Source organism: Barbus barbus, assembly GCF_936440315.1.
Source record: "Barbus barbus genome assembly, chromosome: 8".
In the NCBI taxonomy this organism is placed as follows: domain Eukaryota; kingdom Metazoa; phylum Chordata; class Actinopteri; order Cypriniformes; family Cyprinidae; genus Barbus; species Barbus barbus.
Window position 1 is genome coordinate 20,450,232 of NC_136736.1, and position 16,366 is coordinate 20,466,597.

The 16,366-nt window shown below is 37.6% G+C and overlaps 1 protein-coding gene across 2 annotated transcripts in view; it reads left to right on the plus strand.

Annotated features, from left to right (window-relative positions):
* The window catches only part of LOC306874081 (F-box/WD repeat-containing protein 7), a 153,406-nt gene that overhangs the window by 120,502 nt on the left and 16,538 nt on the right, over positions 1-16,366 (plus strand). The window contains exons 1-6 of one of the 2 annotated variants that reach the window (XM_079423819.1): positions 2,688-2,949; positions 6,979-7,046; positions 10,740-10,878; positions 13,110-13,244; positions 15,071-15,194; positions 15,338-15,474. In XM_079423819.1, the coding sequence (XP_079279945.1) occupies positions 2,911-2,949; positions 6,979-7,046; positions 10,740-10,878; positions 13,110-13,244; positions 15,071-15,194; positions 15,338-15,474 (642 nt within the window). In that variant the 5' untranslated portion in view covers positions 2,688-2,910. Of the gene's footprint in view, positions 1-2,687; positions 2,950-6,978; positions 7,047-10,739; positions 10,879-13,109; positions 13,245-15,070; positions 15,195-15,337; positions 15,475-16,366 lie in introns of those variants that run through there. The other variant, XM_079423818.1, reaches the window with a different exon arrangement.

Here is a 16,366-nt window from a genome sequence, read left to right on the forward strand (position 1 = left end):
GTAACTTAGTGTGGTCCTCTCCCTGCAGAATACAGTATCGCTGCAGCTGAAAAGATGAACTGTTTTTATTTATTTATATTTTTAAGTGCAAAGTGAACAATCTAAGGAGCTTGTGCCAGCAAGTCTAAACCCACAAGTGTTGTTTTCCAGTACTTACTTTCTTTTTAACACTTTTCTCACTGCTCGCAATCGCACACATTGTAAACACATTTTATTAATACAATTTTGTATGCCTGCACTTTCATTATCAGGATGAGACAACAATGTTATACCTTAAATGGATTTCTCTGAGAATCAGTCTTACTCGGAGGAGCAGATTAGGACGTTGATTTGAAAGTGGTTGCTAGAACTGTTAACTCAACTAACAACTTGGTTACTTGCAGCCTTAACGTAGTTTGTTGTTTATTACATCTAGCCTCTGGTGGTCAATTGGAGATGTTTGATGCCATGCTGATTGTTTCACAAGTGCCCTATTAATCCTGTTCTGTTTCCTTTCTAATGAATGTCAGGCAAATGGCAGAGATCACATTTGCTAACACTTCCTTGATACATACCCACTTTTCATTTGCCTTGATTAGGCTTTAATGAGCATTGTAACACCAACCACAATCCCTTGAGGTTTGTTTAATCTGGTTTTATTACACTTGCCGGTTTGTTTGATCTAAACCCATTTTGGTAAAGTGTAATGAAATGGTTGGGTTTGAAGCATGGCAACTTCTTTCTGGTTGATCATGGCTGTTCTGTGCTTATAGATGCATGACATGGCTTGTTATCTCTGAACAAAAGCCATGACACAGAAACTCTGTTAAGCTTCAGTGGCTGTTTGTTTCTCAGTTTGTCTGACGCAATGGATCTGTCTTTTGCCTAATGAGTTTTAGATTGGTTGACTTTTACTGAAACTGCATTGTATAGGATGATTAGTCATTAGACTTTAGGTCAATTAGTAATTGGTTTGCAAAAAATACTTATTGGACATAATTATAGTACATCAGGACTTCAGTAAGTAACTTCAGTCATACTTAATACATTTGAAACAAGTTATGTTATTAAACAGTCAAATCTGACTTTGTGTCATGAAAGTATAGTTAAGAGTGTTAAAGGACACAATTTAACATGTATCATGAATGATGACCCCCTTTTCATAAAATGCAGTCAGGGTGATTCAGTATAGACATCACTGAGGTGTCTGTGGGACATGTCTCTACTTGTTCAGTGAGTCACAGGAACAACACAGATGACGAGCAGTCACCTCCTTGTGTGACCTCCTTTATCTTTAGTAGGATTTTTTTCAAAATGATCTTGTGAGTAAACTGGAGCACCACAGGCAGGTATCTGATTTGTAGGGAACCTTTTTTTGTCCCTTTGTTTTAATAGGCAAACAGAATTGTTGGTAACATTGCAGCAAGTTCCCATTAGTTAATGAGCAATTCATTGGTTACAGTAATAATCTTTGTTAATGTTAGCTAATTAAAATACTGCCATTTATTGTTAGTTCATGTTACCTCAGATCCATTAAATATTAACAGATAACACTTTTGATTTTAATAATGTATTGGTAAATGTTGCAATGAATGAAAAATACCTCTATAGCATTTATTATTCTTTAGTTCATGTTAGTAACTAATGTAGTGGAACTGTATTGTGAAGTGTTACTGAATTTTCATCGCTAGTTTACTGCTTGTTACCACCCCGAGTGCCAAATACCACCTGCTCAGTCTGATGGAAATAACACGGGGAGGGGCCGGCAATCGTCTTCAGCGGCTATGGGGCGGGCTCAGGAACTGCAACAAGTGGAAGGTGTGCACCACCCGGTTTCGGTTGAATATAATCTCAGGCTCTTCCACTTTCGTCCTCTGGCTGTATGCACAGCCCAGTTCACGGAGCTGCACCATTCACTTCCTCATCTGCAGAAAACCTGTCATCTGATCCCTTTGTGTGCTCAGTGTATCCTCCTGAGAGCCAGCAATTCATTTCTGTCCATTTTTGTTTTGTTAATCATGTAACACAATTATTACAGGGCTCCCTGGAATACTTGATTCCGATTTGTCATTCACAGAATTCAGAGGTCAAATATTCTGAATAATGACAGTTGTCTAGGACAACGCTGTGTAACTGACCCGCTCAATTGGAAATCTGTTTCCTACATGGCAGTGCTTGTGTTCTGTCTCGCCGCTGTCTCTACAAGTAAGCTAATAAATTAATTTCAACTCAAATCAATATTTTATGTCCATTTATTTAAGCAGCCGTGTAATAAGCAGGATAGTGTACCATCAGCCACTCATTATTACAAAATAAACACCAGGTTCATCAGGACTCAAAGCTGAGATTTTTTTTCTTCCTTAAACTCTGCAGTCTGCATAATATTACATTGTGTGTGTGTATGTGTGTATATGTATATATGTGTGTGTGTGTGTGGTATGTTTTCAAAAGATTTCTAGATATATTTCACAAAATCTTGAGTGCTTTACTATGTAGGAACATAATTTAAAATAGTATTTTACTATTATAATATAAGATAGTATTTATTAAAATAGTATTTCTATTAGTCCCTACTAATAGAAAGAAATAGAAAGTCCAGGTTTTTGTGCTGGGTGTCAGAAAGAGGGGAGGCTTTGAAGAGGGCAGGGTCTCGTTATCTCTCTCTCTCTCTCTCTCTCTCTCTCTCTCTCTCTCTCCTCCCGTCTTTCTCCTTCTGTTCGCTCAGTCAGTCCGCTCAGAGGACGGTAAACGAGACAGACGGGCGAGTCGTTGGTTTCTTCCGTTCGGCTTCATATGCATCCGTCCGTGGATGAGTATGTCCCTGTCGGATCTATCCGGGATTAATAGAGCCCTTATCACGCAGATATATTTCCATAAATTCTTCATCGACTCTCAGTGAATCACACCCGGATTATCGTCATCACCATCACCATGGGTTTCTACGGCACTTTAAAGATGATCTTCTATAAAGTGAGTACACGCCGTTATTCGTGTTGGGTGCACTGCGGCTTTTATATCCATACGGCCATCCGCCTTCTCTCGGGGGGGGGCTCGCTTTAATACCCCATCAGCCCTGACGCGACAGGAACGCTCCCATTATAAATCAAAGAAGCGGTGTAACACTGCAAGCGCGCGATGTGTTATATTCAAATACGATGCGCGCGAGTGTAATGTACACATCTTGGTTGATTATTATGCCAGCGTTCGGGTTTGTCGCGTCGCGCTCTGAACGCGAAAACGATCTCAGTGCTCGTCTTTAAGGGTGCGTCGGTGAAATATGCGACTCTTCTTATATACGGCCACTGCGGAAAAATCTCCATAGAGAATCACCTTTTGCGATATTCATTCACGTGAACCTACTTTGAGTCTTCAAGAAATTCATATGTAGAAAAGGATGTGATGCGCTTTAATATGGAATGGGTCTGGAGAACAGCGGCTCCATCACTATTTCTCCACCATCTGCCCATCCTACACACACACACACACACACACACACACACACACACACACACACTGCACCTGCGATCCCTACATCATCCATTCCATACATCTCACCATCACCGCTTCCATCCTATGTACTTGTATAGATGATTTATTTGATCTTAAGAGTTTTATTTGATAGTTCATGATGAGTATGATGCTATCATACTGCACCATTCAGAGTAAACCTGTTGGTGATATTAATTTGTGCTTTGCAGTCATGTAGGCTGGTATAGAGCAGAAACTGTATCTGGACTCTCTCACTGTTGTTGTGGTCATGTTAGCGTGGAACGTACAGTCACGAATGTCCTATAGCTTCAGTGTTGTGATATGAGAATGATTTTGAGTCGTGTGGTGAAGCATCAGTTTCTGTGCTGCCTGTTGAAGGGTGTGTATATTCTCCACTGCCTGGCAGCATCAGACCACCCTACAGTGATTGGGTTACTGTGTCATTGTATTTGACGGAGGAAACGGAGCCACATCTGTCCCGAAACTCACACTTTATGACTGTAAATTTGAGTGAAATGAGCATTTAAAGAGGAGAGCTTATCAGAAGCTCGCAGTCACTGCAGTTTTCAGGGTGTCCTCTGATCAGAACAACATAGAGTGAAGTACAGTGACGTTGACTGATGCTCCAGGCAATCTCGTAATTGTTTGCTTATAAAAACAAAGCTCATTAAGCATGTTTGATGTTCTTTTATGGACAAAATGTGAAAATGGATCATGTAATTGTATTCCTAACCTTCATGATACTCAATATTTGACTTCTAGTGGTTCATGACTGCTAGGGTTGTATTTGTGAAGCACGGCACTCTTGCATGTTCGAAATATGTAGTCAGAAGCTTCTGAAATACATAGCCAGGTTATTCATTCATAAAACATAGGATTTATTCACTAAAACTTATTTGCCAAGACTGCACCGGTTTCCATGAACGCAGGCATTCCTGTTAACCACAGACCAAGCCATTTCTGCACTGTGGTGTCAGACATGGAGAATGATTACACAGTGACTCATCTAAAATCAGATGGCTCTCGCTGTGAACCCAAGAGAGAAGTGACAGTCTAATCTACTCAGTGAAATGAATGTATAACTAAGCAAATGAATGCTTTTTGTGTTAAGTGCTTTTTACTAAGTAGGCTAGACAGGTTTAGCTGTTAGCAGTGATTAGCACGTGTGGCATTGCCTGTGTGTTTTGTGTTACACATTCTCATGGTGAGACAGTCTCAATGCTCTCGAACGCACACAGCTACAGGCATACACTTTCATGCATCTTCAGTGTCATGCCATCTTTTTACTATCTTATCTTCATTCATACGTATTTATACACACACCCTGCCTGTCCTATCTGTTGGACTACCTTTACAGTGAGATCACTGGCTGAGCAATCAGCTGCGGTTTGGTCTAAACCAGGCATCCTCAAATCTGGCCCACTCTAGCCCTAAGGGTTAGCTCTAACCCTAATCATACACACCTGAGCATGCTAATTAGTCTTCAAGATCATTAGAAAATCACAGGTATTGAGTTTGATCAGGGTTGGAGCTAAACTATGATACATCAGTGATTATTTTTATGGCCAATAACTGATAAATGGCATACATTAAGAGTCTTTATTTTGAAAATATATAAAACAAAATGAAACATATATTCATTTTATATTATACGTTTTGTATAATATAAAATACGTAAATATTGTACGTATATTCATTTTATATTACCTCCAACTGCTCCCTGGGCGCCTGCAGCATAAATGGCTGCCCACTGCTCCGGGTGTGTGTTCACGGTGTGTGTGTGTGTGTTCACTGCTGTGTGTGTGCACTTTGGAGGGGTTAACTGCAGAGCACAAATTCCGAGTATGGGTCACCATACTTGGCCATATGTCACATCACTTTCGTCACTTCCTTTCTTGTTTATATAAAAAATGAAATGCTATAGAGTCAGTGTTTCAAAATGCAACCGGTCAATTTAGGCATCACATCATGCAATAGAGTATGAAAAATAAATGTTTGTTTTAAGATTTGCTGAAGATTACATTTATCATTTTCATAGACCTTAATTAGTAGTAATAAGTCTCCAATACTCAAGGTCTGCATTTATATGGACAAAATACAGTAAAAAAGTAATATTGTGAGACATTAAATTTTTTCCATGTTTTTAAGCGTTATTTATTATTGTGATGCAAAGCCAATTTCATCGCCACACAGTGTCATCGATGTTGTAAATTTATTTTTTTTCCAAATTATTTCTAAAGAAAAGCATTTATTTAATTATTTTGAATTTTTCGTAACAATGTAAAATTCTTTACTGACTTCTGATCAATGTAATGCATCATTGCTGAATACTGTATGTATAAACCTGAATGTATAAACACATGAGCGCTACTAAATACTGTTTGTAGAATAATAATGCTCTCTTACATCAGATGTACTCTTTAAATGCTTTAACCAGTATTCTGGTGGTTTATTCAGTGTACACTTTTTATTTTTTTATTTTTTTCCTTTAATATATTTTAGAGACTTTTTGACATTACATTTTTTTATTCTTATTAGTATATACAGTACTAATAACTATAAGTACTGAATGTTCCTTACAAGCATAATGTGATTGTGATTTGAATCATTTCAGACCTGTTAATTACCATGACACATAACTGCATTGTAAATGGCATGGGCTTAATTCAGTAGTGAAAGTCTTTACTCGTCACTCTTAATTTGTGCTTGAATACGTAATGACTCTCAAATCCTTGGTACGGCACAATGGTTCATAACTCGGAGTCTATCACTGAGCTCCTCTTGAAAGTGAACTACACTGATTCACTGGCAGCCCTGTACCCTCCTAAAATAGTTTTATTCAAATGTGCTTTAGGACCTCATTGTGTTGAGGACACTGAACCCTTGTTTTTCCAGAGTAGATGCTCCGTAGCCAGGCACCAACTATGCAGCAAAACCAGGGCCATTTCAGCCTGTGCAGGGGGTGGGTGACATGGAAAGAGACAGTGGAGCATGGGGTGGCTCTTTTTTTCTCCTTTATGCCCATATAAATTTAGACTGTTGTGAAAGCACAGTGCCTGTCACGCCCACACAGATGTGTTTGTGTGTATGTGCTCCCCTTTCCAACTCCTATGAGGGCGGTGTGTGTTTACCACATACACCTCTTTGACGACTCACATGACAAGCGTTAGCATCAGCTGTCAAACTTTCTTTTCTGTGCCATGTCACTATAAAGTGGACATGACCTTCCTTCCTTTGGCCTGCATTTGATGGTGAGAGAACTAGCACAATACCCAACACACACTCTTTAGTACAAAACCCACTCGCTCAGTCAGCTCTTAACACAGGAAAGAACACAGGTGGTTCAGTGTCATGTGGTTTTAAACGGGTTGAGGAATGTTTGAGAAATGTTTCTTGGACATCCACCCTCTCATTACTGTCAAATTGCTTTGCTGGTTGTTTGTGCTGTCATTATTGTTATGTCCTCTATGAACCCAAACTAACCAGCACTCTCCCTACTCTTTGTTGCAGATGAAGAGGAAGTTGGACCATGGCCCCGAGGTTCGAACTTTCCCTTCAGGAAAAAAGCCCTGTCCAAGGTAAAGCTTTTGCCACCTTACCTGAAACCAGCTAAATGTTTTAATCTGTGTTGCATTACATTTTATTGGGCACATCTACCTTGTTGAACAGTAACAGGGTTGTCTGAGATATATCCTTCTTTATGGATTTTCTCTTTAATTTATTAGTTTATTAAATATTACATTTATTAAATAAAATTGAAGATTTAAGATTTTAATTAAATTAAATGTAATTTAAAAATACAAATACTAGGATGCATTAAATTGATTACAAGTTAAATGTTTGTTACAAAAGAGTTCTTTTGAAAAAAAGAAAAATCACAGGAAAAAAATGTATAAAGATTTCTATAAAAACGAGTAGCACAACCTTTTTGCAGTATTTAATATTTTGCACCAAATCAGCAATATGTAATGGCTCCTTCGGCTTTTACATCACAGGAATAAATGATTATCTTTAAATATATTAAAATAGTAAATTGTTTTTGAGTGTATGATCAAATAAATAGCCTTGTTTAGCACAAGAGATTTTTTTCCCCCACAACATTAAAAGTTTTTATCGATCCCAAATTTTGGAAGACTTTTTAAGATAACACAAAAATGCTGGATGGAAACGCTAAGATGCTAATAAAAAGTGAGGTGGGGGGAAATTATGAAAAAAGTAACACATGAACATAAACTATCAAAAACACATTTTATGTAAATTTTTGCATCAAAAATGTCATATGACTTGAATAAGTTGCTCAGATGTTTGGCTTCAATCCCCACCTCAACTTCGATCACTAATAAGCACAATGTCCATCAGATTTTTTTTGTCTGCATGGTCTTAACCACAAATATTCCTAGTAATAAACGTAGCTTTATTCACAATTTTTTTACGTCACAAATTTGATTGAAACATTTTTAACACTTGCTTACAGAATTATGATCATATGTGACCCTGGAACACAAAACCAGTCTTAAGTTGCTGGGGTATATTTGTAGCAATAGTCAAAAATACACTGCATGGGTCAAAATTATAGATTTTACTTTTATGCCAAAAATCATTAGGATATTAATTAAAGATCATGTTCCATGAAGATATTTTGTAAATTTCTTACCGTAAGTATATCAAAACTTCATTTTTGATAAGTAAAATTCAAGAACTTCATTTGGACAACTTTAAAGGCGATTTTCTCAATATTTAGATTTTTTTGCACCCTCAGATTCCAGATTTTCAAAATAGTTGTATCTTGGCCAAATATTATCTTATCATAACAAACCATACATCAATGGAAAGCTTATTTATTCCGCTTTCATGTGATGTATAAATGATGTATAAAGTCCAGGGTCACCTATTTTCTTTTGTTACCTTGTAAAAAGATATATATATTAATTAGGGCCGGGACTCGATTTAAAAAAATTTATCTAATTAATTAGAGGCTTTGTAATTAATTAATCGAAATTAATCGCATATAAATATTTGACCTGAGAACAGTGAGAAGTAAGTTTTTTTTTTTTTTTTTAATATGGATTTTTAAATTTCCCATCCACAGGGCCAACCAAAGCGGTCTCATCAGCTTCTTTGTCCATGTTCACTGTGGTTTGTTTTTGGCTGTTTCTCAATATGCGTTCTTCAGCGATCTTGCGTCCTTGTGTTCTCGTTCTACGTCATCATTAACCGTCGAAGTTCAGTTCCAATTCTCAAGAACGCAAGTGCAGAGGCTGCGTCTGAAATCGCATACTACTTGTGTAGGTACTACATTTGTATTCAAACGTACTTCTCGACTGTTAAAAAAGTACATTCTATATAGTATGAATGAGGGTAGTATGAATGGAATTCGGACGTACTACATCCGCCATGTTCATTAAGTCATCTCATCGATTTACAACATTTAAACTTTAATAAGTCAGCCGTTTACTTTGATTATTTTAAACAAGTGCAATTTAACCACAATGAACAACGTTTTTCCCTGAGGTACTTGCACTTGAAAACAGCCGCGTCGCCACTTTCCTCCATTTTTCGAATATGACGCCTCCTCCCCGTTGCCTCATGGGATAGTAAAGTGTCCATCGTATGCCTACTACAGAATTCGGGCGGAAGTAGTAGGTCATCCGGGTACTTCTCGCCTACTGTTTTTCGAATACTATGAATTCGGACAAACTACTCGCCTCGCATACTGTTTTTCGCATACTATATAGTAGGGAAGTATGCGATTTTGGACGCAGCCAGAGAATGCATGAAAGTGCCCGGATATGTTCTTGAAACTGAGGATGCATCGAGTGCAGACTTGAGAGAATCGAGCCGTTAGAAATCCCAGAAAACGCTGTGGGTGGCCGGTGTACGGAAGCCTGTAAGCTTTAAAGTCGCTCTCACAAATACTTAATGGCTCTTCAAGTTGAAAGTAAACATTTATCGTTTTGTTTTGGTTAATTTTAATAAAGTTATAAGACCCGGAGAAAGTCTGCATTTTTATTGGTATATTAAAATTAATCTTAACAGTAAAACACAATATAATTATATGACAGTAATATCTATATTAGTATGAAATGTTTTAATAAGTTATGACATTTTGTAATATTTATTGTTCATTGGTCGCTGCTTATGCTGAGACTATGCGGTCAGTTAAGCAGGAACGCAGTACATCTCAGTTCTCATAAGTGTGCGTTCTGTGTTCTCGCGTCCTTCCGAGTTCGTTCTTCCAAGGAAGCTTGGCAAGACCGGTCTCCATATATATATCAGGAAATACAAATCTGGCTTATTTTGACCCTGCTAATGGTTCAGAAATGACACTCACTCTGAAACCCCTTAAACATGGAATTGACACCCGAGAGGTTCCTTAGTCTGCAAACCCAAGATCAACAGTCAGCTCTGACGAGTATTCATGCCTTATTCTCAAGACGCAGGTGTTCTCGTGGTTCATATTAGAACAGTACACGACCAACCAGGCGGCAGTTGCGTGCTGGGTAATTGAAGCATCTTGGTCTCAAATCCCATTAAATATGAATCCATTATGGAACGGACCTCACTACGTGCTCGCCTGCACTCTTCCCTCTCTCCTTCTCATCCGAGCATTTCTTGCACCAGAGAAGGTATCCGTAGATAAGCAGAATGCAAGGAAGGAGTGCTGAACCATCTTTTTGGTGTTAGTATAGGGCCCCAGAGACACAGAAGTGCTGTAAGGACTGCTGACATGGGACAACTCTCTGTGTGCCTTTCTCACCACAAGTGGAAAAGGGAATGTGCTTCAGTTCTCAAGTTTGCATACATTAAATGCTTTTGAGCATGCTTTAGATGAAATCTAAAAAAGTGAAAAGGGTAAACAGAAAAGGGTTTCCATGATTGAAACAAAGATGAAGATAAACATCTGAATGAATCCGTTTGGAGCAGATGGCTGAACGCTGCCTGATTGAGTTCTGAGGCTGAAGTAAATGGTCATGTTGTCTAATGTTGGACCTCAACAGCGGCTCAAGTGGACTGTAGTGCTCATCTGGCACAGATTCAGTCTAACTCACCACTTTGGTTTTGGCTGCAAGCTATTGTTCTGAAATAAAGCCTCAGATTTTCAAAGTAGCTTCATCCACAGAACCATTTTGTTTTTGAAATCTTCCATAAACTACAGGCTTCCACTGGCCTTCCTAATGTGTTTTAAATCTTATTTTGTCTCTTTCCCGCTCTTGATGTCTAATTAGTTCTCCTCTGTTCTCATCCTTCTCTCCCTAACCCTCACTGAACAGTCCCACAGGACTGCCGTACCCAGCCACCCCCACCACGTTTAGGGACATTCGAGCAGTCAATGGGCAGGGTCAGCAGAGACGACGTATCACATCTATCCAGCCCCCCACAGGCCTGCAGGAGTGGCTCCGCACCTTTCAGGTGAGTTCAACCAAGCTATTTGATTCAGTTTGTGACTAGACTTGCCAGATTAATTTATTAATTTAACAGATTAACTCCATGGTTGACTTGATTTTAGCCTAAATGTAGCCCGTTTATGGTTATCAGTGAACATTATATAAAGTTCACCAAGCATTAATGTAGAATTTAAACAGATGTGCATAAATTGGCTATTGTGCAGCAGCTTCAAATGAGGCAGTCAGAACAAAATGTATAATCAGAATGTTTGCGCTTATAATGAGCCTTTATTATAATTACTAGAGAGTCCCATGTGTCACATGCAGGGGAAAAAAGCCAGATATTGTGGCCTTGAATTGAGAATTTGTTTCCGTTACTTGTTGTTTCTTCATTCCTTGTTTGCATGTCATGTGCAGAGCCTCTGCTGAAGAACATAACTTTTGCTGTAGTCTGGATTTAATGTCTTAATTGCTTTTGTTACTAAGATCTGACGGAATCTAAACTTGATATTTAAACGCATGTGCCCATTATGCCACAAGTTTGGAACTATTTAGATCTTCATATGTCATATCCCTCTTACTAGAATAACAGGTCTCAACAGAAAGCAGAGGCTCCACCTCAGTCGGTGTTTGCTCTGCCTTACAGATAATTACAGGCTTCATCAGTCCTCGGGCTTAACGAAGCTGCTCTGGCATGAAATCGCAGAGACCTGTGTTGACTGAAACGATGAAGAAGCTTTCATCTAATATGTAAAGTTTCACCTAAGATATGTTCTTGCTGCTTCCGAATTTAATTTCCATTTACTCAAAAACCCCTTCAATAAAAGTGTGCGCGTAATCCTTTATTACGTCAAAAGCGATTTGTTAGATGCTTTCTCAGACAGAATCAATAGTCAGGTACAACATCCCTTCAGTAGTGGTCTGTCTGCACCATTATGCAATGGGTTCAGAAACTGTTTTGCTTGTTTGCTTGTTTCTGTCCCGAGTTATTGTAAGGCTTATTTCAGGAGGTGCAAATGACGGCCCGCATCCCTATGCGTCAGCAGCTTCACTGCTTCAGTATCGCTTACGTGATTCACATTTCTGTATTCTACAGTGGAAGCCTGTGGTGATATATCTTAGTGGCAATTCTGTGTTCAGGGTTGAAGTCGGGCACTAGATTGCAACCTTGTCATTTTTGTATACATGGAGCTCTGGCAATGAATGTTAAATATGTGATTTTGGAAAAGAAATACAACCTTAACAAAATGTCTACAATTAATATTGTTGTCTCTAGTTTTGCTTGGGGATTGAAAAACGAATATGCATATTTTGATTAATTTGAAACTTTCTTGAATAATCGAAAGAACAGTATTTATTAGACTAAAAATTAAAATTTGGATATTTATTTTTTTTGTTTTCCATACCTTTTGAATGGTTATGTATAAAATATTATAATAATACTTATTATTATTACACTTGCTTAAATTATCTAAACTTGCTCTTTGTAAGTGCATTATCGATTACATTTTTTTTTTTTTTTTTTTTAAATCAATTAATCACAAATGACAGTGTCTTTGAAAAGTAATTAATTAATAAAGTTTGGGAAGCCTGTATGTATCTCGTGCTTATTTTAATTTGTTGGCTTCAATTAAAGAATCGACAGAATTTAACATTTTAATCTGATTTTCCCTCAACTGTATAATGTTGTCTTATTATTTTGAGCTGTTAAGAGGCAGTTATGCTTGCATAAACACATATAGACATAAACCAGCCTGTGACAACGCTGAGTTCCCCCATCGTTTCAGCAGTAAATTACGGGTGCTTTGCCTCCCCATAGTCCTCTTCTGTACATCCCTTTTCCATCATAAACATCCCTGAGCAATCCTCCTCTCTCATTTGATGCACTTCAGAGCGGAATGACTTTGGCACAATCTCTCCGGTGCAGCGCGTCCTCACTGAGAGCAAATTAAGTTCTGAGCACCATGAGATCAGCGAAACATTTTATTCAACTGGATGAAGTTGACCGCAGCTTAATTTTAGGAGAATGAACCCTGGGAAGTTTCCAGCAGCCCCAAGACACGAAGTCTGTTCCTTTTGATTTACGAGAACCTTCATGGTTATGTTCATTCCAGAAGTTTCTGCTTGTATAACCAGTGAAAAAGCATCACCAGTCCTAATTAAAATGTAAATCTAAAGCTCTAAATGTAAAAGTATGGCTCTTGGATATGCACATGTATGTGTTCTTGGTAACATATGTGCTGATGTGTGTTACAGAGCTGGAGTGGCCCAGAGAAGCTGCTTGCGCTGGATGAGTTGATTGACAGCTGTGAGCCCACGCAGGTGAAACACATGATGCAGGTGATCGAACCACAGTTTCAGAGAGACTTCATCTCACTCCTGCCCAGAGAGGTAAATTTATATATAAAATCACTCAGTGTCATCTTAATATTCAGGAACTTCATCAAATACACTCTTTTCTCCAGAAATACTGAAGTTAATGAAAACAAAACACTGATTATCTTTCAACATTTAGATGCTACTAGCATAGCAAATTTAGGCTCTTTGTGTAGAAGTTGCCTAGTCAATCAGATTAGATATGGCCAGATTAAGACAAATTTGTGTCCAGTAGAGTGCAACAGTCAGGTTCCAGAAGTAAAAATCCCATTCATTTTCTCAATAAAGGAACTGATTTTTAATGATAACTTGGAAACCGCTAAATTCATACCTACTCTGAGTGAAGAGGTTGTTAAAGAATGCTTTTGTTGAAGATATCAACCTGCATAATTTCAATGTATTTATTTATTTTTAATAATCATGTCTAAAGCCGTTCACACCAAGAACGATAACTATAAAGATAACGATATTAGCGTCCACACCAGCGAACGATATCATTTGTTTATTCTAAGCACATATACATACATACATATATATATATATATATATATATATATATATATATATACATACATACATACATACACACACACACACACACACACACACACACACACACACACACATATATATGTATGTATATATACACACACACACATATATATGTATATATATGTGTATGTGTATATATATATATATATATATATATATATATATATGTGTATATATGTGTATATATGTATGTATATACACATTTACATACATATATACATACACATTTACTTACATACACATTTTTAAATCGATTTTTATATATCTTTTCTGATTGTCGTCCACACTCCACTGTAGTTCTTTACCTCATTAAAGTCTTTAAGTACGCAGTCTCGTACCTTTCTCTTTTTCACATTTTTTTCCTTTCACATTTTAATGTTTTGATTCACCTTGCTGCTCGTTGATTAGTTAGTGGCTTACATCTCTTTAGTAAATAAAAATGGAAAATTAATAAGAGAAATACTCATTTAAAGGTTAGGTTTAGGAATGGACCTTCATTCTTATTTATTTTCTAAAACTCATACATTTCGCTATGAAACTACTAAAGCCCAGATCTTGAAAAAGGCCTTTTCATTTCTTTTAATTTTAATTCTAACACAGTCTTGCACTGTATGGCTGGCTATGATATTTGACAGGGTGGTTTTAGAGCACAGTAAGTGCTAGAGTTCATTTGACACCTCTTCAGAGAGATGTTACAACTCTCTCAGCTGCTATTCAGGAATATAGAGAGGAAACTCCCCCATCCCCATCCCTTTCTCTGCTCTTTTTTTCTTTCTTTAACAGCAGCCCTCTCTGCCTTTCATCCTCTCTTCTTCCTGTCACAGTTTCAGCTTGCCTTTCTTGTTCTCCATCACCTGTCATGTTGTCTCCCTCTTTCCTGGCTCTCCTCCCCATCAGGTTGTTTTTCTTCTGTGTCAGTGCAGTAGTATTCAGGGTGTGTCTGTCTGCCTGATTGAAGCAGATTGTGGAAAAAGCTCCTCGAGGCTAGCACTGTACACACACTGTGGAATGTCAGGCTGCAAACTTCATGTCAGATTGCATAAGGAACGGTGGAACTGTTTGGACATGCTCTGTCTTTACTGAGGTTCTTTCAAATTGCAGCACTTTTGAAAATGGGAGAACAGAACAAAATCTGTTGTACTTTGTCACTCCACTAGTTGTGATCAAGTGAAGACCTTAAATTAATATGGTTAATTGGTCTAAATTATCCCCTTATCCCGTTGTAGCCTACTTTTTCCCTATCCTCACCTTCTCCTGGTATCTGACTCTGTCTGTCTGTCTTGTTGTAGTTGGCCTTACACGTGTTGTCATTTCTGGAGCCAAAGGATCTGCTTCAGGCAGCTCAGACGTGTCGTTACTGGCGCATTCTAGCAGAGGATAACCTGCTCTGGAGGGAAAAATGCAAAGAAGAAGGTGATTTTTACTTCTTTTCACAAACTCTGTGACTTTGGAAAATCATCCCTTAACCACATGTATATTCTTAATATATGGTTATACTGTATATCATGCACTGAATCATTAGTGTCACCAACATAAAAAAAACATCTGTTTTGCAGGCATTGACGAACCGTTGCACATAAAGAGAAGGAAGGTTATCAAGCCAGGGTTCACACACAGTCCCTGGAAGAGTGCCTACATTAGACAACACAGAATAGACACCAACTGGAGGAGAGGAGACCTCAAATCACCTAAGGTAGCGTGTTGTTCACTTATTATCACTCAATTCACCAGTACATTCCCTGATAGTGTCCTACAAAGGGGTCTTCTCAATATATACACCCACTTTTAAAGAGATTCCAAATGTTTATGCCCAGTCTGAAAGGCACAACAAATAGCAAAAACATTGATATATCACAGGAAGTATATATTAAAATCCAGGGGAAAAAATAAATATAGAATCTAATCTTTATTTTATAAATATATGATTTTAACTATATATACAGTGCCATTTAATAGGTTGGGTTCAGTGAGATGGTTTTCTTATTTTGATCAAAAGTGACAGTACAGATGTGTAATGTTGCAAAAGATTTGTTTCAAATAAATCCTGTTGTTTCTATTGATCAATGTCGTGAAACAATAATCCACAAAAATGTTAAGTAGCACAGCTGTTTTCAAAATTCATATTTCTTGAGCACCAAATCAGCATATTAGAATATCTTCTGATCGTGTGAGGCCTAAGATACCTGCTGAAAGTAAATTACATTTAAAAAGCATAATAAAATGGGAAAAAATTATTTAAATCTGTAGTATTTCACAATATTACTTTTTTTTTTTACTGTATATGTGATCAAATAAATTTTCCCTACATTTATTTTTTCTAGTTCGTTGTTACTGTAATGCATAATATTAAATCACTTTACTCACTTAGGCAGAATTGGCACTTAAAACTGATTTTTATTGCTTTTTATAGTCTTTGTTGGCCATCTAATTTGGAATTCCTTTTGAGAGAGACTATCACCTGGGGCACAGGCTTGGAACAGGAATGTTTAAGAAATTACCTGCACCAGCCTGTAAAGAGCTACTTAAAGTCCTCTTCAGGCACATTTAGGTGCCAAAAAATAGGAATCTTCAATTACAAATGTACA